General features: G+C 40.2%; 1 protein-coding gene across 2 annotated transcripts in view; it reads left to right on the top strand.

Annotated features, from left to right (window-relative positions):
* LOC109528741 (metabotropic glutamate receptor 4-like) overlaps positions 1–25,726 on the top strand; it is a 129,361-nt gene that overhangs the window by 72,540 nt on the left and 31,095 nt on the right. For both annotated transcript variants that reach the window (XR_002170724.1, XM_019891699.1), the window contains exon 3: positions 14,372–14,588. Coding sequence is in view for 1 of the 2 variants with exons in the window: in XM_019891699.1 (XP_019747258.1) it covers positions 14,372–14,588 (217 nt within the window). In the remaining variant the exon portion in view is untranslated. The remainder of the gene's footprint in view (positions 1–14,371; positions 14,589–25,726) is intronic.

The raw sequence follows: 25,726 nt of genomic DNA, 5'->3' as shown, positions 1-25,726 counted from the left end.
GTTAAAGGGGCCCCTCTCGGTAAAAAGCAAGCCTAGACTTGACCCTTATTAACTCTTCGGGCTATGGGCTGCAGCCCTGGCCACTGGGTGCTCGCCATCAAGGCTCAGCTCCAGGCCTGTTTCCAGGGGGGTGGCTTCACCGAAACTTTGTTTTCACTGAGTCATGAAGCTCAAGACAACTTCACGCCAAGGATCATTGGGACACATGGAGCCTTCAGTCATAATAAGGTGATGACTCGGGGTGGAGGGGTTCCTTCTTTCTTGCACTTTGCATTCTTCATCCATATAAAATTGTGTCCAGTTCGTCTTGACCCATATACAGTATTTGCAGAGTATTACTCGCACATGAATGCCTTCTCGCTGCTGGCGCCTCAAAGACACAAATCTACTGGACATTCCAGCACCACAGCCCAATAAACTCATCTTTTTCTTTCACTCAGTATATGAAATTACATTTCTGGTAAACTTGATCTTGAAATGATGAAGTTAAAAACAGAAAATTGGTTGAGTTTGCATCACTCGTGTTTGTTGAATTCAATGTGTGAGTGCAGTTTGACAGTGATTCCCAGAGAGATAGAAACCCAGATACTGTTATGTGCCAAGCCTTTTTGTTTAAATGTTAGCTCCACTTGTTCTCCTCCCTCTCTAATGGCTCCTAAACAACCAACGGAAAGTGGTGCAATCCTCAGACCCAGAGAGGACATACTAAATCATTTAGGAGAAAAGAAGAGTACTTTTTTCTGGTGAGGGTGATAATGACGCGCAAAACCCTCTTGCAGTTTTTCCTTCCTGAGAGTCTAATGATGATGTGGCCTAGTTAACAAAAGAGACTATCTTTTGATGCAGGCATTCTAAAATACAGACACGACAAATATAGACAACATAAGTAAATCAAACAATGTGGAGAAGAAAAAAAAAAAAGGAGTGCTGTTAGATGAGAAGCTGGTGAAGTTGACGCGTTGCAGCGAAACCCTGGAGGGAATCTAGATGTGGAGTTAACATGGATTGTGGGTGATAATTGTTATTTTTTGGAGGGATTCGTTTGCTTGTGCTCCAAGGTATCCATGTATGGGTTTGGCAAGACTTTTTAATTAATACTTGCTTGACATTGCTTCATTCTTCAGTTTCATCCTGTTCACGCGAGCTCTTTCAATTTGGTATTAATGCAGGGAGTCCACTGTTTTTGGATTTTCAGGGAATTCATCAAAGCAGTGTTGAATATCTCAAGTGCTGTTGCCTGTCATCAGGTGAAGCATCGATTCATGCCAGGATTGCCGCTGCTCCTGCACAATGACATAATCACACCAACTTGCATGGCGATTCACACTGATGATTAGCTCATCAAATTCCTTTCCCAGGTAGTCCGGAGAGAGTACACTGGCAATCTGTGAGTAAAGGGCCACAGCACCGGGATCAAAGCATCCAAACTGGCTTGCTGGCTGGGAGTAGAGCTCCACCAAACAAAACCAAACCAAAAATAAAAGTTGCACATTATTCATGGTGTGATCAAGGCTACACAATCATTGACTATACAAGGGGTTGTTTTTGTGAATCAAAAGAAGTCTGACCCCCCCCCCAAGTCAACGCCCGCTGCACAGCATTGTTGACTTTCAATCTGAGACAGATAGATGTCTCCAAAGAGGTTGACAGTTTTAGAGCGCAGACTGTACATAACAGTGTGATGCAAACACAGGCAATATATATTTATGTGTACATGTATGCCTCCCATGTCCCCTCCTACCCTCCCCACTGACACTGTTAAATATTAGAACAGTGATTCCCAACTCATGTGCCAGGAGAGCTCATTAGATGTGTCACAGGAAATTATCTTTCAATTATTTGGAGAGAAAAAAAAAATACATATGTATGACAGTGGAGGGATTCGATTCGGATCTTACTCAGTAAGATTACGATTCAATTTGATATGGTACGGCTAAGTCGGAGAAGGCTACGATGCAATGCCATTTTTGTTGTCAATTTACATACATTTAAATAAATCTGCCAGTTCCGTGCCCTTTCCTTCTCATATATATCTAGCCAATAAAAAATGATTCAATATGTTTCTGGGTATATTTTAAAGTGGAATGATCCAGTTCGATTCGATGCACTTGCATCAATCAAAAAATTATTTTCCGATACAAAATGTTATTTCTAGTAAGAACCCCCCCCCATATACTGTGTGTATATATATATATATATATATATATATATGAATTTGAATGACTGGTTGCAACAGACATCGGACATCTCAGTCCAGAAAAGCGCAGTGCTGGGAACAGCAAGGATACTGCGCAGAACCCTCAAGCTTCCTTGCCTCTGGTAGATGACCCGAGCTGAATGTGGGATGGACACCACCCGAGGGGTGAGACGAGGAAATTTTGTATATAGATAGATAGATAAATAGATACCTGGATAGATAGATAGATATCGTCACATATATTAATCTATGGCAACGACACACGACACATCGTAACAGGCAGAACAATCAACTGCCCAAAAGACAGAAAGTACCGTCCATAATTAACCTGTAACCTTATTCATTGTCTGGCAAAATGGTGTGCCATGAGTTTTTTTCCGATGTGAAACGTGTGCCTTGGCTCACGAAAGGTTGTGAAACACTGTATTGGAAAAATAGCATCTTATTTTGGCTTTTTGGTTATTTAATCAGTTTGAAATTTCGGTGCACTTTCCACTTGATATATGTATCACATAATTGACAATGCTGTTATTTTTCATGCATTCAGCCTTTCTTTACCGCTGGAATATATAATTCTGTCTTATAATGAGCTGTGTTTCACAGTGATTAAGATCAGACAGTTTCACTGGCAATTAAAGACTGTTTATAATCAGAACTGTGCTGTACTTTTGTCAGCCCGCGTGGGAGGGAAGGTGATGCAGAGGATGCCTGATAGGGTCTGTAAACAATGTTGTAAATTGCATGGGCCTTGATCGAAAACTCAGAAGAAGGATGCAGGATCATGTTTTGGCAGGGGTAATCTCCTTTTCTGCAAGTAAGCTTGTGGGATCACCAAACTCAGGCTTGAATGCAATCAATCATGCCATCACTCAAAGTAATAGAATGGCTTGTCCTACACTTCATCGCATAAACTAAAGCGCAACAGAGAGTTGAGAGGTTCGGGTCACTGAGATGTTGGGTTGAAAGCAGCTTCCTGTAGATGAGAATTTCACCAAGTGCTCATACAAACTGAAATAACGATATTTTTTTTTTCCTCAGCATGTTTATTTTTAAAAGGCCATGTAGGGAAAACTGCAGTATGTCATTGTCTAAGGCAGCAACTTTGAGAATGATCATCTGTAGCCATTGGCATGGATTGTGAGCATTGAGCTCCGTGGTGGTCTTGTGCCCCTGAGGGAAAACCAAACCACAGGAGTGTATTGATAAATGGGCTGTCCAATTGAAAGACAACCATTGCACCTATTTCATCGGTATGGGAATGATGATACCAAGGTGAAATGTGGTGATTAGCCTTCAACAATGCTCTTGTTGTTTTAGAAACCTCTTTAACGAATGAAATACAACAGCATTTCCTGAGTCGAAACGGTTAACGTGAATGGCCTTGAACGTGAAGGATTAATCAATCGTATTTCCTTCAGCGATGAAGTGAAATGAAAGCCTATCGTCTGGGTTAAATGTAATGTGTAGGGCAACAAGTAAAATCAAACAGAAAGTGTCGTTAGGCAGGCAAAGGAAATGGGCATACTTGTCATGGTAAAACCTCTTCAATAACAACTTGACCATCAAAGTTTACTCTCCTGAATTTCAGTCTGAAATAGCTTTCAACATCTTTTTAAATACCGTCTTGGGCGGATTGATAAGTGACATTAAACGGAAGGGATTCATTTTAGATTTAGAACTGCCTGCGGAAATATAGCTTTTGTCGATGATAGCGTCTTACGTGATAGCTTCACTCCTGAAAAGCTACACACCCTCCGCGATGTGAATCGAGTAAGACCACTACTGCCCAACCCGGGTATTGTGTTCAAAATCCAATATCTAATTTCACCTTTGTTAGCTCATAAAACAACAAACAAAAAAAAAACAAAAAACAAAAAGGAAACTTTTTCTCATTGTCGTTTCTATAATGGTCGTTTTGGAAGCTTTAACGTGTGTTCTGGTGGAAATGTCATGGTGTGAACAGAGATACAGTATGTCGGTGATGAATTTAAGTCATAAAATAAAATCTATTGCTAAAGCAAATGTTTTAGTTGTTTACTTTCCTTTTAATTCAGAACACATGTCCATAATTTTGTTTTGAGGAATACTTGACTGCAATTTATGCGTAAATGTGCAGGGTGCTGACACTCCTGACACACTCAAGACACATTTCATTTACCCTGGAAATGCTGCTTCATTCATTTGCCAGGGTTCTTGGTTGATTCAAAGCATGTTTTCTTGTCTTGAAGTTCTCTGAATGCAAGTGCAAGGTCTTGATGCAGGAGCTACCCAATTTAAGATGTGCTCATTCTTGTTAAGAGAAAGAAACAGCAGGCCTGACAGCTGCACTTTATAACCAATGGTGGTTTATTTTGTTTTTCCTCCAATGGATCCACTCAAATTTTCAAGGATTTCCTCATATCACTCATTCCTCATATTCCCACTGCAGCTGCAGAATAAATATTGTTTACCAATGGTCAATTACTATATGAAGGGGCATTGCTTGCTTCCATGCGAATCAAATTGGAGAGGAACATTTTCAAAGGTTCATACAAATGTCTCTTTCATTAGATCTGACAGAGTTTTACCACTGGAATTAAACATTTGGATTTCCTATTGCAGACTTTCTGCGATGTAAATGCACCAAAAGGACCAATCCAAAGAGAAAAAAAAAAGGATTGGAAAGAATGCCAGCAGAATGAACACTCTCAGCATTAACAATCAGCAAGTGGGAACTTTTTCACTGGAATGTAATTAAAAAAATATCTGAAAAGTAAACAACGCACGGCATTGCAGGCTGTCTTGGTCTTTTTTTTGGGTGAATTATGCCTTTGGCTGCTCGCATGCACAACAGAGATTTCACTTTAATTTAATCTTTCAACAAAGGAGGTGTGTATGTGTATTATTCTCTTTCCCTGCCAAGTCATGTCCTCCAACTTCAGCAGTATATCGCAAAGCATTGCCCCGGTAACTTAAGCAGTCAGGAAGGGCTCTCTATTGGTGAGTGCCTTTCATCAGAGGCCAGTATTGATAAGGCAGGGCACCTGACTTTGTGGCGATTGATTTTGGTTTGAGGGAAAGGTCGTGTTTAAGGACTAGCAAGTGATTCAAGCTGGCCCGGATCCATTTATTAGGCAAGTAAACATATTTGACACCATTGTTTAATCAAAGCAAACACGGATTCATCTCATTAGTTTCGTCCTGCAGGTATAGATGTACTGATCGCAACTTTTGGGTTTGTCATGACTCTGCCAAGTAACTTGGCTTTACTCTGAATGACACGTGTGGAACATGAACATAAAAAAACCCAAAAGACACCACAAAAAGAGGCAACTGTTTTTGTTGCATACACGGTTAATAAAGCAAAGGGGAGTGTCAAGAATAATGACTTTTCCGTAACTTGGCGTTTGTGAAAACAGTATTTTTCTGTCTTAAGGTTTACTCTTGATCTCATCTGGATTCGGACTTGACTTGGATTCGGACATTTGTCTTGTTTGCCTCTTGAGAGCGTGTCGCTAGCAACAATTTTGCACAATTTTGCGACATACTGTAACCATCGTAAATCATTGGTTACAGTAGTTTCAAACTGGTAAAATCGACCTCACGGGTCATGAGGACTTGCTTTTCAGCTCCTCACGTTTTTTTCCTCCCCTAGTCTTGGTGGGTCATTTAGTATCAGTATGACCAAGTCACACACACACACACACACACACACACACACACACACACACACACACACACACACACACTTTCCATCAAAACATTGCTCTATAAATAAGCCTCCCCATAGACCAGTGTCTCTCTCCAGGGGGGTCATTAATTTGCCTGTGTCAGTGGTATGCCCCACAAAAAGTCCATCAAACCTTGGAGGCCGCTTATCTTCAAGGCTTCACTTGCTATGGCGCGAGAAGTGTATATTCTCATTCTCATTAGAAAGAGGTCACCGAAGTAATTGCGGCAAGACAAATGCTCTAAAATGACTTTTTGCTGCTCATATTTTAGTTGCAAACAAAAGGAAGATGTTCCAAAATAACACGGTTAATATTTTGAACGCAACTCTCGAAACTAGGGCCATACCTCAGCTCAGTGGCGAAAAAAAAAAATCCATCTCGAAAGAGTCTTGATGGTTTATAAAATATTCCTTCTCATTCCTTTCCTCCAAATGTGATAAGACATGTTCGGCAGCAGAAGGTGGAAGACCAAATGTTGTCCAGTGGAGATAACACACTCTCCAGATAAGTAATACCGCCTGTGACTTCGATAACCCCAAGATGTTTAGTGCATGCTTGTTCATTCACTCAATGCTTCTGACTGAGTATTTATCAGTGGGCCTCTTTTGGAGGTTAACCCCTTGACCTGCATCAGTGTATATATTCTGTTTCGCTCCATTGTGGCATGGTGGCTGTGAGTTTTTCTTTTTAATGAACTGTCTTGAAAGGGTTGTGGGATTTGTTTCAGTGCTGAGCTTCGTCATCACTGCTCATCCGTCTGCCATGCAACACTTTTCTACATATTATTTGTAAGAAGACAAATCATTTGAAGACTTTCAAATGCAAATAAAAGTAACCGTAAAACCTTTTTGCAAAAGATTTGTGTGAATGAACCGAACGAAATGTCGACCTTTGTTAAAGCTGAATGTTAATTTGATCCATTTAACTGGATCTACTGTATTGTTCGTTAAACTCATTCAACGCTTGCTCAGAGAAACCTTGAAGACCTCGAGAGTAAATATAATTTCATGTTCTGTGTCAATTTGACATTGTATGTAAGATGTCTCTACATTGTGCAATTTATGAATAGTTCGAGATCTGAATAGAACATTGATCCTTTGGCAGAAAGAAGTTTTGAATATACCATAGATTTGCAGGTAAATTACTGTGACATTAGGCCAAACACGTTGCCGAGAAGCCCCTGCCTACAGTCACGCCATAGCATATATCAGGAGTGCCCAACCTTTATTGACCGAAGATCTACTTTTCAACCCAACCAACCTTCTGCGATCGACCGGTATAACGCACGTGCACGCATAAGCATGCATACACGTATTAGCACGCACAGGCGCACGCACCCATGCACACGCACCCACCCACGGATGCCATGATGAGCAACGGCCTCAAGGGCCCCTGACATGAACGAAACAGAAAAATAAAGTAGATACAAGAGTTTGTGAAAAGGAAATCACTGCCTACCTTAGTGGGAGACATGACAAGGAGGCATGTTAAATGCATGAACGTGACTATCTTAGCTCACATGTACTGTTTTAAAATGCTTCTGCTGGAGCTCTATTTTTCCATTCTTTGCCAGTGCCATCGGTGAATTGTAGATGAAACAAACTGAATGAGAATAATAATAAAAAAGATATATCACCACAGCACTGATTGCAAGCTGCAATTGCAGACTGCTGACCGCTGAACAACTTCCGGCGATAGACGTTATGCGCCACCGGAGGTTTAAGATGACCTGCTTTTTTTATTTTATTCTTATTATGATTATTATTATTTTTATTTTTTAAATAAAGAAATTAATTAATTAATTTATTTATTTATTTTTAGAGATCTCTGTCCCAAGTGGAGGGGGCACAAGCATCTTGCTGGGTGGGCACAGCTCGCCCCTGGGGACGGGTCTGGGTAAAGATAAAAAATGTTCAACACAAAAAGAGATACTGGTGATAATTATCGATGGCCAATCTCTAGATATCTGCACACTGCTCTTGCAAAATCAACTCTCATTGCGTTTGCACTGCAGAACAAACACAATTAAAGGATCAGGAAGTTGCTCAGAGTGAGTGTTGCAGCCTACAGACATGGACTCTACATTAATATTTGATGCGATCAACAGAGGAATCATGGTACCCAATCTCGCCTCATCTGTTATATTTAACCTTAACCTTAAACCTGCAACTAAAATTTGGTAGTGTGTTTGTTTCAACTACTTCGATACCTTGTGCTGTGTTTTTACAATGAGCCATCACAAAGAGGAGCAATTTAATCAAAACCCAGTCACGTTCTTTCTTTCCAGAATTACTGTACATTCCCCTGATGTTAGAGTAGATCAAAGTGACCTCCACTTTTTGCTCTTCATCACTTGGACAAGTAGACCATACACATGGGGAAAGTACTGTGAATACACATTCGGCTACGTTCTACATTCCATCTTGTTCTAGTTTTTCAGATGTGAGACAAAACAAACTGGCTACTATGGCAAATTTGTCCTCCATTTGTCTTTTGCTGTCTTCTGAAAATATCACCTTTCTTTTCAATGGATCTATTTCCTCCAAGACGATGATGGTTCACTGAGATTCATCATTCACTTTTTTATAGATGCAGAAACGTGGATCAAATACAGAAGTAATATTAATTGTGCCAAACTATGCTTCTACATCTAACGATGAAAAATGGGCATTAGTCAATGTGCTCACGGGTAACAGGTTTCGTTTGCTTAAAACCCCCGTGCAATGCAGGTACACTTCATGTACACCTGACATGTGTTGTGTTGCAAAAACAAATGCATGCCATGCATGGGTTTTAAACCTGTGGCATGCATTCGTTTTTACAACACAACGCATGTCAGGTGTACATGAAGTGTACCTGCATTGCACGGGGGTTAAGAAGCTAATTCTAATGCACTAAACATGTAGACTAAGGCAGACTAACCATCAGACTACCACATGCGCATACATGCCTGTCGGTCCAGGATTTCTAGGGGCCTGAACGAACCAACTTCAAAGGTGTGATTAATATTTTTCCTGCAATTTCAGGGTTTTTTTTCTTGCCAATGGTTGTTTATCTAGATGTGAACTCCGATTGGCTGGCAACCAGTTCAGAGTTTATCCCGCCTTTTGCCCCAAAACAGCTGGGATAGGCTCCAACACGCTCTTGACCCCTGTAAGGAAAAGCAGTACAGAGAATGGATGGATAGATGGTGAATAAAACCTAATATTGCTGTCTCCACATTTTGCATACTGTACTTAAAAACACACACACACACACTGTAATAGCCTGATGATTATGATGTGAGACAAATTATCTGGTTAATTTAAATGAAAGGTGTTATAGCCGGAATCAAAGTGCGAGAGTTTGCCTCAGGTCAGGCTGTTTTCCCAGGAAAAAGTGATTGGCCATGAACTCATTATTTTTAATTAGCTCTAGCCACTCTGGCCATTATCAGCCATTTTACACTGTAGCACTGCTGTCTTGTCAACAAACATTTGTGCCTGCTGACAGTTTTTAGAGCTCCTGCAAACAAAAAGAGGCATTACATAGTCGTTAGTTTATAAATCTGAGTTAGAGAACAATGAATCATGCATAATTGTTGAACCTTCCCTGAAAGAAACACAAAAAAACCTCCCAACACTTCAGCAAATTGGACTCTTTGACGCCTTTATGTAAAAGGGATGAATAACTCAAGTACTGTGCTGTACTGGATATCTAACACAGCCTCCAAGGCCAGTGCTGAATCGGTTCCTGAAATAATAATCCCATTACTATACAGTACTACAGTCCTGGAGAGAATGTCATGTCACATGATTTTATTGATGTTTTTTGAACCTTCAAGGAGTTGAACACATGCCTGGGTAATGAAGACAGAGGAGGTCAAAGCAGGCATGAATAGAAAACACGTATTAAAACAAAATGTATCCTGTCATCTCACAAATACTACAGCAGAACCTCAAACATGGAACCGAAGTAATGTTTCCCATTGCAATGAATGGAAATGCAATTAATCCGTTCCAGCCCCCAAATTAAGTGAAACTTAAAAATAAATATGCCATATACAAATAAGTGAAAACAACACTTACAAAAACATTATCACAATTTGTTGCTCGTTAACTTCAACTAAGGAGGGGAAACGTGGAAGTGGGTTTAGGATGTTCATGCATCCTGCTACAGTACACAAGGAATTATTGTTTTGCATCCCCCATTCATCACAAATGGCTTTTAGTTGAAATCTCACCTTACCACGGTGGTTGGTTGACACAATTTGGATGTTGAACTACAGTGATAGTTCCATTTGGAATGAGATAATTAATCACAGTTGTCATTGCCTAAATTACTGCTTGTCACCGTTTAACAAGTATAAATAACAGCACTGCTTGAAGTGCCAAGGCCCATCAAACATTTAATCCTCCTCCAACATCATATGAATTGTTTAAATGTAAAACATATGAATGTGTAGCCAATTTGTGAAAGATATCTTTTGATGAAAGAGGAGATCAAACGTTAAAAATAGGGGAAATAAATCATTATATATTACAGCCTGCCTGTTCTCCTTCTCCAGAGACAGAACGATATATTCAAACCCCCGCAATGCAAGAAAGGCTTCTGGCTACTGATTTGCACCAGACTGCTGGTGACAGTGTGTGTGTGTGTGTGTGTGTGTGTGTGTGCGTGTGCGTCCGTCACTCTCACACCAAGGGACAATTTAGAGTGTTCTATTAACCTGCCACGCATGTTTTGGGAATGTGGGAGGAAACCGGAGTACCCGGAGAAAACCAATGCAGGTACGGGGAGAACATGCAAACTCCACATAGGAAGGCCGGAACTGAAATTGAACCCTGCACCTCTGCACTGTGAGGCCGGTGTGTGAATCAGTTGACCACCGTGCTGCCCTGGAGAGCATCCAGGACATATAAAACTGGCAGGTGCATTTTTTTATTTCAAAAGTCTTGTTGAGATGTTAGCAATGAACACGTGTGGTTCAAAAATAATTTGAATGTCAGTTTACATCATGAATCAGCATTTCTGAGGAGATTTATATTCAAATTAAACAGAGGATGAGGATATCATTTTTGCTTGAGGAAAACTACTCCAGATGTAATTACGAGAGTAGGCTTGGCCAACGAACTTCATTCATTTCTAACTTATGCCTTCTGCTTAAAGTCGAATAACCTCAATTCATTATCGCTCTCTTATACTACCCAAAGAGCTGGGGTGATTTCTCTTTTCAGACTCTTTAGAATGTGTTACCACGGTCAATATGATTTTGAAGTTGGATTATAATTAAAAAAAACAGTTGAAAGTTCTCTATTCAAATGTAAATGTAATTATCTTATTCTTGACTAGGTTCTTTCATTGAATTTTTGTAACTGTCATATATAAGGTGCCATGACATGTCCAAAGCTGTCTGTCTCAGCCAAATCAGCGAGATCTGGTTGGAGGCCACGCTGTACTTTTATCATCTCAGGCTTTTTCACTGCGGCAAAAATCACACAATTTCACCATTCTGTCAGAAATCAGGGTTGGCAGAGCTTATGATGTTATGCCGATGACATTTCTTGCTCACTGGACTAAACCAATAACCCTCTCTCTATACAGTATATCTATCTATCTATCTATCTATCTATCTATCTATCTATCTATCTATCTATCTATCTATCTATCTATCTATCTATCTATCTATCTGTCGATATAAAGGTCGGATTTTAATGTGCTAATTACAATTAATCTATTACAAATAAATCAAGGAATTGATGGGTCTTTGTCATGACCATGTGAAGAGACAAGAACTGCTTTGAATCACATCTCAGTATTTACATTTATTTGTCCTTTTTTTCAATTCTCTTACTCCTCCTATGTTGCCGTATGCACATGCATGCTGTGTCAGACCGTGCAATAAACAAAGTGGCATCAGATGTAGGTCATATTATAATGCATGTCAAGTATCTGATTTCGATACTAAATCATAGTCAGGTCTTTTTAACCAACAATCTCAATCCAGTTTAAGGGACGACATTGAGAATAACCTCACTTTTATTGTTCATGTCATGGAAGATGAATTACTAAGAACATAGAAATGCTCAGAGCTGAGGACTTGGAATATAATTACACAAGGTTGCTGTCCTTTGGATAGTGTGTTCATTGAAAACGCATAACTCTGTAGCGCCCCCTTTTTGTGCTAGTGATTCAGTCACTAATATGAAGTTCATTTTGCACGGTTGAAGCAGTCTGGGGCACGCATGCACCGCCAGAAATTACTTTCTTTATTAGAAGGATTTTCAAGCGCTTAATCTGCCACCGTTGGCATCGGCACCCACGCTGCGCTATAAAGCTTGACAGGCGAAGCAAACGTAAGGCGCAGTAGATAAGCCGTAGCCCAACTCCACCTGAAACTCGTGTCCATCAGTATTATAGAAACAATAGGGAATATATATTTGTGATTTCGACCAAACCCACCAATTTTAGGGGTGTTCTTATCGATGCAGTTAATCCATAGGACCAAGAAGCGTCTGCGAAAGAGGCTGGTTATCATCCACGATCATTTTGAATACTATTATGTCTAAGTATTGTTAGCCGTGTAGTATGCTGCAGGAGAGGCTTATTGGTACAGTCTGAATCCTGCTCACAGTTACAATATGCAAGAAAAACACAATGTTATCACATTTGCCACTGTTATATACTAAAATTGCTTCTGCACAAGAGTCAACTTCAACTGTGTTTATCTCTATCATGGCTTCCGTATTTTATACAGTACTGTTAGGTGCTAGAAGTCGAGAATATTTTGAAACCCGAGCTCATTAACACCTTCCAAACACTTTTGAACAACACATGAATGCAGTCTAACTGATGCTGCCTGATCACATCAATGTCTGCCTAGAAAAACGTTTTCACATGTATGTTGTTTGGATTTGAACATGCAGAAGTGGAAAGTCAGAGCATCATGGCCTACTGGTGGCACTGGGAGCTTGCATCCATCCATTCTCTGTACTGCTCATCCTCAGACATTGGGCACTTTCATACCACAATGACCAGAGAGTTATAGTTCCTTCTATCTTTTATACGTGGGACAAAATGATGTGCAGTGACTCGCTTTTCTGGCTGTGCACATCCTCCTGTCCACTCAAATCTGTCATGAACGCATCATCATGCCAGATACGCTAAAATGTGGGCATTCCCTGTCAAATCTGGTCCTGCGCGTATGTGGGAAATGATGTGGGTTATTATAACCTTGGTGATTCTGTGCATTACCTGAAAAAGAGGTGAAACCCTTTTACAACCCAGCAGGCTCTTATTGAAAATGCTGATGGAAATGCTTCAAGCATTCATCCTTGGTCATCTCGAAAGACCAAACCCAAGCAGATCCTTGGATGAAAAGTGCCTCGTTCCAGACTCAAGTTCCAAGGTGTGAAGGTCCCACTGACACGGCTCAAAGGGTTGTTGGCATCTGCTTGCAGACTAACCACCACACATATTCAAGCTGACACGACTTGCCTCTCAGAGCATCCCAGAGGAACACAAGCATTCACTTCATGACGCATAGTGTTTGCACACCCGATTCGGCCTCAAAACAAGACAGGGAAATGTTGAGAAGAAGTGTGACGGCCGGAGACAACAGAGGCATCGGACCAGAACTCCCCTCACTGCCCACTCTGCTCTTCAGATGCAAATCAAGGAAACAAATCTGTGTCTAGTTTGCAGTTTTTGTACCAACTTATAACACCGTCTTCATTCTTTTAACATCTGGCCTGAATACGGCATCGCTATTTGACAGTAGAACGTAATGCAGTGACTCAGCTTTCATTACACATCATGTGGGGGGGGGGGGGGATTACTCAGTTCTCATGAAACTTGGATGGGAAATGAATAAAAGAATTCAAGATGAATGCTTCTGCTTGACTTTGTTGTGAACAGGATGAGTCACTTGAGTGACATTCTTCAAATTTGTGTAACTCAAGGATGAACCGATGTGATGTGGGCAGTCAAAAGCTCCATTCACACACATCTAATCTTTGCAATGACATGATGAGGTTTTATTGTCAAATGCAGGCCCAATTCCTTCTATTTCTGCAGTAGCCAACATTCTATTTCTTTAGCATGAGCCTCTGACCTGAAAGGGTCAGCTGTCACCCCAGCGGGTCAAACGCATGATTTGTTTTTCAGTTTTTATGCTATCTGTATGCCCTTCTTGATGCGATTCACCCGTTTTACACAGCTACCAATGTAAAGTGTTGAAAATGTGCTTGCTCTCTTTGACGAGGTCATGATAATTGCGCAACAAACTTGCTGTTGATTGTCTTTCATTGCAACTGTCTTGGTTTGGGCAATATGCAAGCGATATGTAATTTTACTCATGTGAAAATACCACCACAATTAATACCCATGGGCTTTTGCAGCATCACACCTGTGTAAACGCATCATCAAGCATGATTATACTGCTAAAGAATAATGAATCTTCACTACTGTTATTTTGCCCTGACAGATCCCCCAGGTGAGTTACGCCTCCACAGCTCCAGAGCTGAGTGACAACACGCGTTACGACTTCTTCTCTCGGGTGGTGCCGCCTGACACCTATCAGGCTCAGGCCATGGTGGACATCGTCAAAGCCATGAGCTGGAACTATGTCTCCACTGTGGCCTCCGAGGGAAACTACGGAGAAAGTGGTGTGGATGCGTTCATTCAAAAGTCTCGAGAGGACGGTGAGTCTCTTTTCTGATCTCTTAAAACAAACATTCCATCTATTGCGGTCAACACCAATATAATGACAAACTTTGCAGCGCTCAAAACACTTGACCTGAGCTCACATGTCGTCACTGTTTACAATTCCATCCGTCCATTTTCTTTATCACTCACTGACATCAGACAAAAGAGAGACAGCACTCTGCACTGGTTGTCAGTCAATCACAAGACAAACTGGAAAGAGGCAGACAGCCATTCACACTCACTTTCACAACGTCAGTGAGTGGGAACCGGACCCACGCTGCCTGCACAGAAGTCGGGCAGGGGAACCGCAAATATATCGTTGATGACCGCAGTATACAGCGCCGTGAAAAAATATTTGCCCCCTTCCTGATTTCTGTGTCCTTTGCATATTTATCACACATAAAGATTTCAGTTCATCAAACCAATTTTAATATCACAGAAACAATCCAAGTAAATACAAAATGCAATTTCTATTTTATATCCCCCCTCCTGGTTAACTCTCACAGTAACTGTGACGAATGACAGTTTTGGGAAAGCTGAGTTCTATTTCACAGGCAACACCTTTGTTGCACCACGTTTGCTGAATCAAGAAATCACATACAGAGAATCCGTCAGACAAAGTGGAGGAGGCTACAAGATCCCCAGAAACAAATGCATCATGCCACAATCCAAAGAAAAATCAAGAAGAAATTTGAAAAAAAAAGTTATGGAAATCTATCAGTCTGGAAATGTTTACAAAGCCATTTCAATGGGGAGTCTCTCTGTCAGATTAAAATTGCTTGAATGACCTGAACAAACCTTTGTATGTGATAAATATGCAAAGAACACAGAAATCAGGAAGGAGCCAAATACTTTTTCACAGCACTGTAGATTTCAATATCGACAGTAAATTGATCTTTCAAACAACACTGACCAATGAATAATCGAGTTATAAATATCGTCATCACCTGGGGAGGTGATCTCATTTTGTATCAACCTGACAGACGAGATGGTTTGTTTCACTTCAGAGTTTGTTTATGCCACACAATTTGTAAAAACACCCATTTTTGGAAGAGGGCAATCTCAATTTTCAAATTATTCATGTCCATATCCATATCATGATTTATAATTTTTCCCCTCTCCATTCACAAGTACGACAGTACGATAGTACAGTATTAAAGATTTCTTTCAGGGTGAAGTCCTTTTTGGGCAATAGTGGGATAATACAAAAAAGAAACAAGAAAAACGAGAGACAAACACCCCACCGGTAATATAGGAGAAGTCATTGGTGTCAAAACAGAATCCATGAATTCAAAATCGATCTATCAATCTATCTATCGAGTCCAAACATTGTATTGCAGACTTAGAAATAAAATACTTTATACTAGTCGTAATGTGCAATTTGATTTCAAAATCGGATCTAATGAACTATATCTGCTGTTTTCTTATAATCGATTAAAACAATGCGTTTAGGTTCCCTCCGTTTTGCATCCCGTCACAACGTGAAGCTCTAACTACTCTGTCATGAGTGCTGGCAGTCCAAGAAAAACATCGACGTTGCACCTGTTCCATCTCTAGTTACAGTCATTCTTTCCAAAAGATTTCACTCTTTGAAGTCGCGTCACACTCAGCATGCCACGAAGATCAGATGTGACACATCTGCCCCATCCTGGAAGCTGACTTGTTGGATGATCATTCCCGACCTCTGTCCACTGCTTTATGAATACATCAGTGTCACTGGGTGTTACCCACGTACTAAACGCATAACCGGTTACGACCAAAAGGAGTAACAATGACAAGCTCAATGGTTACTGATGGAAAAGTAGAGCACTAACAATGTCATTCAAGCACAAAGCGCCCGGGTGAATGTTGGGAAACAGCATGACACTCAGTGTCTCATTGGAGGTTGTGAACATCATTTCACGTTTCTCGGAATTGAAATTGGGTCTCCTCTTACGTAAGCTAGTCTATTATGCATCCTTGTACAAGCTTAACAGGAGTTATTTTTAAATTGCAAGACTTCCGTTCACATTAGAAGAAGAATACATTACATGGCATGACAATGATGAGTGCGTACATTCAAGATGCTTTCACAGCTTGGACGCTTCCATCTTGGAAATGAAAGATTGTTGAATGGTTGATTCACTGCTATCTATCTATCTATCTATCTATCTATCTATCTATCTATCTATCTATCTATCTATCTATCTATCTATCTATCATATTTGTCTGTGTCTTTGGGCCTGTTTCTGTCACACAGGTTGCTTGAACAACCACAGAACTGTTAACCAAGCTTATTTTAGCATGATTTAGCAACATAAGATGAGATTAGATAAGATAAGATAACCTTTATTTGTCCCATACTGGGGAAATTTGCAGTCTACAGCAGCAAAATTGGGGGCGGAGGGGGAATAAAGTGTTTCATTGCACAAAATAAATGTTTCAGAAAAGAACTGTATGCAGTACAATATAAGTAACAACATCACTGTCTATTTAGAGGTGTGTGTACAAACTTTACTTCTCTTCTGTCAATGTTTATTTTGTGAAGTTGGCTCATATAAATGACACATTTAGACTGCAAGGGGAGACCCGTGATGGAAAAAAAAATCAGAATGTAATTATGAGGGGAATACTTCTGCTAAAAATAGTCTATCTTTAAGACTTGGAACCCTTTTCAAGACGCAAGATTTTCGTTTAGACACTTCTCATTGCAACATTAGTCTAATCCTCGAGTGGGATGAGGCTCCATTGTCATTACGGAAGATGAGATGAAACACGTTTTCTGTTTGATGCCTCGCTGTTGTCATCCTGCCTTGTTCTCAATGCACAAGTTCATGTTCCACGATGGGTCCTTCTCTGTCTGAGCCTCTCTTTGAAAAGCCCTCGTACCTTCTGTGTCATAAGAGAGCACAGAGATGTGTGCAGTAATAGCAGCTGACACGCCACTTAACTGTAACCTCGTGAAAAGTGTGGTACTTTCTAAGGGTAGTGTGCACTTTTCATTGTCCCCTGAAATCAGACTTCTTCATCCGTCATATTGGTCTAAAAGGTGATGCTTGGCTTTCATCTGCATATTTTTTTCCCTAATTTTATGGTCTCAGGAAGATGCAGACAGATCGTTCTTAAAATAATTGTTGTCATTTTAAATGGCAGTTGAGGTTGAGGAGGTCAAAAGGAGTTCACCCTATCTCACAAATGACAGAAGATGTGGGGAAAAATGTCAAAAGGAAACATCATCTGAAAGCATATTGTCTGTAACATTGTCTGAGAGGGGAAGTTAAACATTCTTTGTTTTTGGGGTTCAACGAGTAGAGCTGCTTTAGTAGGCCTTTGAGGTCTAAAAACATTTCCTTAGACCTTACCCGCTACAATGTACTTCACATGTTTTCTAGCCTAGGAGCATCTTTACTTTGTTCAGAAAAGAAACCAGAAATGGATGACAGGCTAAGCATGAGTTCAATTCAGGGTCATTTAGTTCATTTTCCTTTCCCTTTTTTCCCCTTCCATTTCTCCTGCTTCAAGTCAGTGCTTGTTAAACATGCACTAGTTTGAAAAGCCAGTTTCAGAACAATTATACATATCACATTACCGGTATGTATGAATGTATGTGTGTGTGTGTGTGTGTGTGTGTGTGTGTGTGTGTGTGTGTGTGTGTATATATATATATATATATATATATATATATATATATATATATATATATACTGTGCATTAAATGTACTACACGGTAGAGTAACATTCTCAGTATGTACTTGACTACTCTGACAGTTTGTCAGCCAGTGAAGGTTTTGTTGCAGGTGAGCAAAAAAAGAATTACATTATTTGCATCAAGTGATTTTTGAGCATCCTGTCACAAAGGGAGAACTCAAACTCATATCTGAGTTTCTATCTTGTCAAGCTTTAACTATGCCATCTAATCTTTCATCTTTCTATCCTTCCATTTTCAGCTGCTTATCTTGTTCAGTGTCACGGTGAAGCAAGAGTCTATATCCTAGCTCAGTGTTTTTCAACCCCTGTGCCGCGGCACACCAGTGTGCCGCAAGACATTGTCAGGTGTGCCGCGGGAAAATATCCAATTTGTATGCCTGTGTGCCAATCGCACAGAAAGTAATCGTGTAGTACCCTCCCGTACCGCTAGAGAGCAGCAACAGCTAGCCAATTGCCTTGTGTTTAGACGAGAGACAAGCGAATTTGTGACGCATGAATGCAGGACGACGGTGAAACAATATGAAAGATGGGAAAATACATTTTTCTTTGTGTTCATTTGATTCCAATTCAAGCTGTTATAATGTCATTCTTCAATGTTAAAAATGGTTATAGTAACAATATAACACGTTCATTATTCAAATAAGCGTTTTTTTTTTGTTTTTTTTTCCACATTTTTAGCTAGTGGTGTGCCGAGAGATTTTAACAATGAAAGAAGTGTGCCTTGGCCCAAAAAAGTTTGAAAAACACTGTCCTAGCTGACTGTATCAAAGGCAGACTACACTGTGGATTTGTCATCAGAGCACACATGCCTTGACAGATAAGCATTTACACTCCCATTTACATCTACAGTCACCAACCCTACACTGGTTGCACAAATCCCCTCCATGTGCCACGACTCCATCAGTAACTAAAATCGCTTCTTAAAAGTAAGACCCATTTCAATTCAGGTCATTAATTGCATTTGTATAGTGGACTTAAAAACACACAATCTAATAGACAAAGAAGGGAATGGGATTCCTAGCATCGTTTTGCAATGTTAACAATTGGACAAACCAAGTTTAGTTTAAAATAAATCCCAATTTATCAAGGAAATGGCCTGCATCGAGTGCGGCTCATCTGACATCTGCAGGGTAGTTCCTGGGGCTTGCTGGAGGCACAATTCAAGGTGAACACTCAAAAAGTATTTTGCTATTTAGACTTCACAGGGAAGAAGGGAACACAAGAACCTTGGTGCACTTTACCAAGAGCAGGGTCAAACAAAAATCAAGTACTTCAAAAAGAGACTCAAATTGTATTCTCTTTTAGTAAACTGGAAATTAGGTCTGGTCAGTAATTTACTATTGTTTTTGTAAAAGTGATTTACAATGTGTGAACGAAAGACACGCTTTACCATCTTATACAAGCCGTAACTGCGTAATTGTGTCCATCATTGACTTCCCCATCACTTAAGAAGGCTGCTGACACAAATCTGTCCGTTTGAATAATTTGAACCTCAGTTCAGAAGAAAGACATTTTGTGAGGAGAACATTAGCTGTAACCATGACAACCACAGTGAATCCTGTATAGTTTGCATATGCACAAAGCATTCCGACGTGCCGCTCTCTCACTCCTTCGCCACAAAGCTGTTTATCATGTCTGCAGCATGATGGAATACAGAATAGTGTCATGTGCTCAGGGACCAAAACGAGACTATATAGGATGGATGTGACTGCCAGTGACTTTTGATCAGCGTTCTCACCACATGGAAGCCTCCTGCAGTGACTTTAGCACTCTTCTTTTTCGACACGTTTGATGTTTGCGTTGTCTGAGTTGAAAGGGATGCTCATGTTCTTTTTTTTCTTGTTTGTTTTTTTTGCACTGTGCTGAAAAGATGTTGAAAGTTTGAAACAATTTTACAACATGATTCAATACAAGTGTGCAAGGCCCAAAGCCGAATTGAAAAATATAATACAGTCAATAAAATCACATTTTGAGTTGGACTTTAACATTTGTTCATCTGGATCCAGTATTTGTGCTGTCTCACTAACGAATAAACATTCCACAATCCCACGAACAAAACCTTGCCATGCGCATTAGTGTTTTGATTGACAATGTCATCAAGATATTGATTTATCATTCAGTTTATTATTGTGCAGTGGTGTGAAACTGCACTGCACTATTGTGAGTAGCGTTTCTGAAGTCTTGCCCCTCTCACATAGCAGCTTCTCAGATGCTGTGGTTACAAACAAGATGTTGTAACAGACTCGCTGAGCTGGCGTCTGCAGCTTTACACACCGGCATACATAAAATCATACCGGTTGAGGTAAACTCAGAGATCAGGAGCAACACAGACACCTGCTTAGTACAAAAAAAAAAAAAAATCTCAAAGGAAATGTGCATGCTCAGGTCACCATTCACACAAACACTCATCTACCGTACTCGTTTAGCTAAGAACTTGCTATCTCCTGGAAAATAGGACACCGTTGTATTTTTATTTATTTATTTATTTATTTATTTTGTGCAGACAGACAAATCCTTTGTGCCAGCGCCCTGTGAGTCGAAATAATCATATCTTCTATTTGGCGTCACACTTCTGTATAAAATGGGTTCAAAAGCACCCGTCAGTCTGTGTGTCTGTGTGATCAAAGCGTCCCAAGTCTTGCACAAAGTGCAGTCTAACTGTGCTCATGAGTGGAGTTTTCTTTTTTTTTGGGGGGGGGAGGTATTTGCTTAGATGGGTGCAGTTAGAAATGGCCATTTGTGCTGTTATGGCAAACAGCATCCATTATTCCTGGCCAATCAAAGCAGCAGCTTTCATCCCTTTTAAATTCAGCTCAGGAAAGGCACGTGGACTACATGATGGAAGCTTAACGGACTCGTGAGAGTTCATGCAGGAAGTTTATACATTTAAAAGGAACTGCAACAAGATCTCCACTTGTGGATGATTTAATGAAGACTTGGACAACGTCAAATCCACTAAATTCTTTCCACCACCTGTGCCAAACCTTAGAACTGACTTTCAGCTGGTCTAAAGTCTAGTCTACTTTCTGCCACCAAATTGTCAGGCGCGCCGGTGGCATGGAGTAGAAAATTCTCTCAGTCCGCCGGAATGCCTGACGTGGTGCAGAGCAGTCTGTCGAATTCCCAAACGGGGGAAACTAGACTCGCCAATGGCAAGAAAATGAAGATGCACAGGTTTTTACACTGACCACACGTGCGGCTTTCTAAGAAAATAGGGCTCCTGGAATTTGTTTTGCGTGCTGGAATAGCGGCCCCAGTGTTCCAGGTTAGCTATCGTGGGCCTCAATGTTGGCATCTGATATTCACGGCACATTTGTGCAAGATGAGTGCAGAATATGCAAGGAAAATGTCCTCAACACCATGCTCAATTACCACTGGCCATTACACGTTTCAGCAATGTCGGTCGGGGATAAACAGGGAGCTTCCACTTCTACTCATGAGCCTCCAGCATGCTGATGTGAGAGCAGACTTGCTGACAGAGGAAACCCGTTGCCATTTGGCTGAAGAAAACAGCAATGCCAACACCAGTTTTCAGTTGATCCATCAACTTTGGGGCCAGAGTGCAACGAGCGCTGGGATTTACAGTAACTTCTTGCATGATTAGCCGTATCATCAATATAGTATAAGCTCGATCTGATTTCTCTGCTATTAGGGACCAACGATGAAGTCTCGATTAAGAGTAACACAATCTGTTTCTCTTCTTCATCCACTGGGAGACCAATTTATATGAATTTCACTAAGTATTGTGTTAAATGACATTATATACTGTGTATAATGCTGAGCTGCTGAGATCAATACATGTGAAGCTTTCCTCAGTCTAGTAAAATGTCAATTGAGAAAATAATTTGAATGATGGAGATTATTTTAGTCATAAAGTATAAGGAGAGGCACTTTTATTCAAACAAAGGGAAATCAAAGGAAGTGCAAAAAGGGAAAAATTTGTGAAAATAGTTTATTTTTTATATATTTCTATATCTCATTCATATTGTAGCATCATCGGCACATTTTATTCACAATGAGAATTTAATACAGGCCTGTTAAATTAATTCAAAATTGCACTCATTCGATACTGCTAGTATTGCATTGCATTCATCTTTCACGCTGTCCATGCACATATTACTGTATATATTTTGTAATGAAATCTGCCTCTACATAGAAAACCATGTACAGTTTTAATCATAAAATACGCGGTTTGATGTCAATAAATGTTTTTAACAGGTCAAACAGGTATCCGGTGAACATTGTTTTAATTAGTGTAGTTTATAGGGCTGTGTCACTGCTCTGCAACATACAGAGGCATTTTTAATATCTTCTTAGCAGCAGGTCACTGTCAGTTCAAACTACTATTCCAAGGAAAGACATTTGTGGCTATTCAGCTTTCAGTAAATGTAAGAGGGTGTTACACTGCAAGTGATTGTTGAAGGAGAAATGTCTTTCTTGTTATGCACACCATGTAAAATGAGGGCACAGTGACGGCAACCGGATAGCCCCTCAGGGGTCCGGGGTATTCTTCCGGGACCCTTTGACAGGGTGGTGCCTCAGACTTGGGACTGATTATGAGCCTTTTGAGAGCAGGGTCAGTTTTCATTATTATCCATCCACCTCTTATTTCCCTCATCTTCAACTGCTGGTAGTTCTTCTGGTAATTAGGTGAAATTCATTTTTAATGTTCACCTCGGGTTGCATTTTGATGTTGGGATTTTACCTGAAGTGGAAGTTTTCTTGCCAAACTTCAGCTGCATCAATTCACTTTCCCCACTGTGCAAGTGAGCACAGCCCAGCACGTGCTCACTGGGAAGCAGGAAAACATGTTGCAATCTTGACGCAGGGCCCACATTTAGCTGCATAAATGATAGCGTTTACCAAATCAGAGGGATGTGTTACTTATTTGCCGATGTTGTGAGCTATGTCTTTTTGTTCAACCTCTGCAATCTTTTAGTTTTTTTGTTTGTTTCTTTTTTTTATCATGCTGTCCCATGGGGTGGGGAGAGTCGTCACATTGGTTTCCTGGTCAGGAGCCAGGCGTACAGTGCAGTCCACACAGTGCTTTGAAACTTGATCAAAGTTGATGGGAATTCACAGCTCTGTGCAGCTCAAACATACTCTGTAATTATTAACTGTTTCCTGCTCAATGATTGAAAAGAAGTGGCAAAGTTTTTTTTTTCTCTCTCTTTTCGTTGAAATGTATGGAGACACTTCTCACATGTCTCGCCAAATTCGACTAGGAGCTCTGTTGTTTTTAGGGAGTCGTTACTGCTACATAGATATAAATTTAACCTGCTTGGAAAGATAGTCAGATTAACGAAACATGTTAGACTACCCTTCCATCACTGGAACTCTTTAAGATAAGATAAGATAACCTTTATTCGTCCCACACTGAGGAAATTTGCAGTCTACAGCAGCAAGATTGGTGGGGGGGGGATAAAGTGTGTCATTGCACGAAATACATGTTTCAGAAAAGAACTATACACAGTTCAATATAAGTGCAATATAAAATAAAGCATTAGCAATATATTTGTAGAATAAATATAATAAATAATAAATAGCAATAGCATAGAAAACACAGCGTAAGGTGGCTGTGCTATTTACAATGGTTAAAAGTTTTCACGCATGTTTATTCAGCAGCCTGACAGCAGTCGTTTTTTTGTATGTATGTATGTAATTTGTATGCTTCTGTTCAATTGTTTTAGCAGGTAAATATGGTGTGCCGCAATCAGCTAACATCCCCTAAAAAACATGTCATGCTCAATACCGCTGCTCACCCTCAAGTGTCAAACAAAAAGTAATATTTGTGGTCTCATCTGGCAAACGATGGAAGAGAATAGAAGTGGCTCGCCGTCTCCTCTGCGGTGGCTATTTTTACAAGTGGTTTTAGGTCGTGCTCAGCCATTAGGAGCAATGAGCGTTGGGAGAGAAATACACTCCTCATTAAGTTTTCAACAATGGCTGCTGCAATATCATCGGGGATGCTTCCGTTTGTCAGTTTTATTGTGTGTTTCATGACATTAGTTGGGAATGGCTTCAACAGGTCATGTAATAAATGAATACGTATTTTCAAAGAGCCATCCTGAAATTGCACATTGCCATGCTTACACTGCAATTACATTACTGTCAGCATACTATTTACATTAGATTTACATGCGGACAGCCAACCACAACTGATTGATTTAAGGATGAATATTCAAGTTGCCTTCTTGGGTCAGCAGGAAGCTTCCTCTCCTGTAATCCGATTGGGTGGTCCAGCTCTCACCCTGGAGTATGAGTCTGTCAAATACAAATGTGCTCATTAATTAACACAGCAGGAAAGGTTACGTTTCCTCCCACATATTTGTGTGCTTCTTTGGAAATGAGAGTACACAAAAAAAAAAAAAAGAAAAAAAAGAAAAACTTTTCCCGGCAGTGTGTCACAGCGTAACGGCAGACCTGACTCATTTTTCAGATTCTACTTGGGCCATCACAAACCGTTGCTACTGACTTAAGCAACACAATATCGTCCTGACATAACATTCAATCGCAAATTAAGGGTGCTAACAAAAAAATTACTTAATTACACTGACACTGCATTGTACGGCGCCTGCTGCCAACGTTTATTGGTGGCTCAGGTATTAATAGATGGCAGCATTCGCAACTATCCGCACTAGCGGCTAGCAAGAGCCATCAGATTACTTTTTAAAGGCAAGTTAATAGATGAGAATGACCCTGCACACTTCGATGCTGACATCCTGACACAGTTGGCGTTCCTCCTGATCACTTTGTAACAAACCAGGCTTACTCAAGTGTGTTGTTTTGGTGCCAGCAAAATCATTACTGTTCTGATGTCACTTGATCTCATAAACCAACATCTATTAGGACGGATTTGATTGAACATGGGAATCACATCTGCAAATGAGAACTGATTTACTCTACTGCATTTGTATGTACATATATAATGTAAAAATGTAGCATATTAATGTTGTACTGTTTGTTAATTGACTCAGTAAAGTTTGTTAAAAAACGTGGCGAGTATTGTCTAAAATCTCACTCATGTTTCTAGAGAAGAACGCAATGTGATGCTGTGGAAACAAATGACAGCCATTTAAAAATGAAAACCACTTGCTGGTTCATGCAGAGAAAATATGTGTGTGTGTGTGTGTGTGTGTGTGTGTGGGGGGGGGGGGGTCTTCTGAATCTATAACCAAACATTTTTATGCAAATACCTGGTTATTCAATGCAATTTTCAGAAGGATAGCTGAATGATAAAATATGTTATAGTTGCAGCCGTAGTCCAGTGCTAAAGAAGCCAAAGAACATACACAACGTTATGTATTATATTAAGTCTTGAAATAGACGTGTTCTGGTAATTTTGTTGCACATAAAGGTTTGTACAAGCACAGCCAGCAACTCTTGTCTTAGATACCCACGATCAATTCTCCTTATTGCTCCTTATTGCAAGCCATAAAAATTCTTT

The sequence above is a fragment of the Hippocampus comes genome, unplaced genomic scaffold (genome assembly GCF_001891065.2).
Source record: "Hippocampus comes isolate QL1 unplaced genomic scaffold, H_comes_QL1_v1.1 scaffold174, whole genome shotgun sequence".
In the NCBI taxonomy this organism is placed as follows: domain Eukaryota; kingdom Metazoa; phylum Chordata; class Actinopteri; order Syngnathiformes; family Syngnathidae; genus Hippocampus; species Hippocampus comes.
This window is presented reverse-complemented; position numbering and strand designations above follow the sequence as displayed.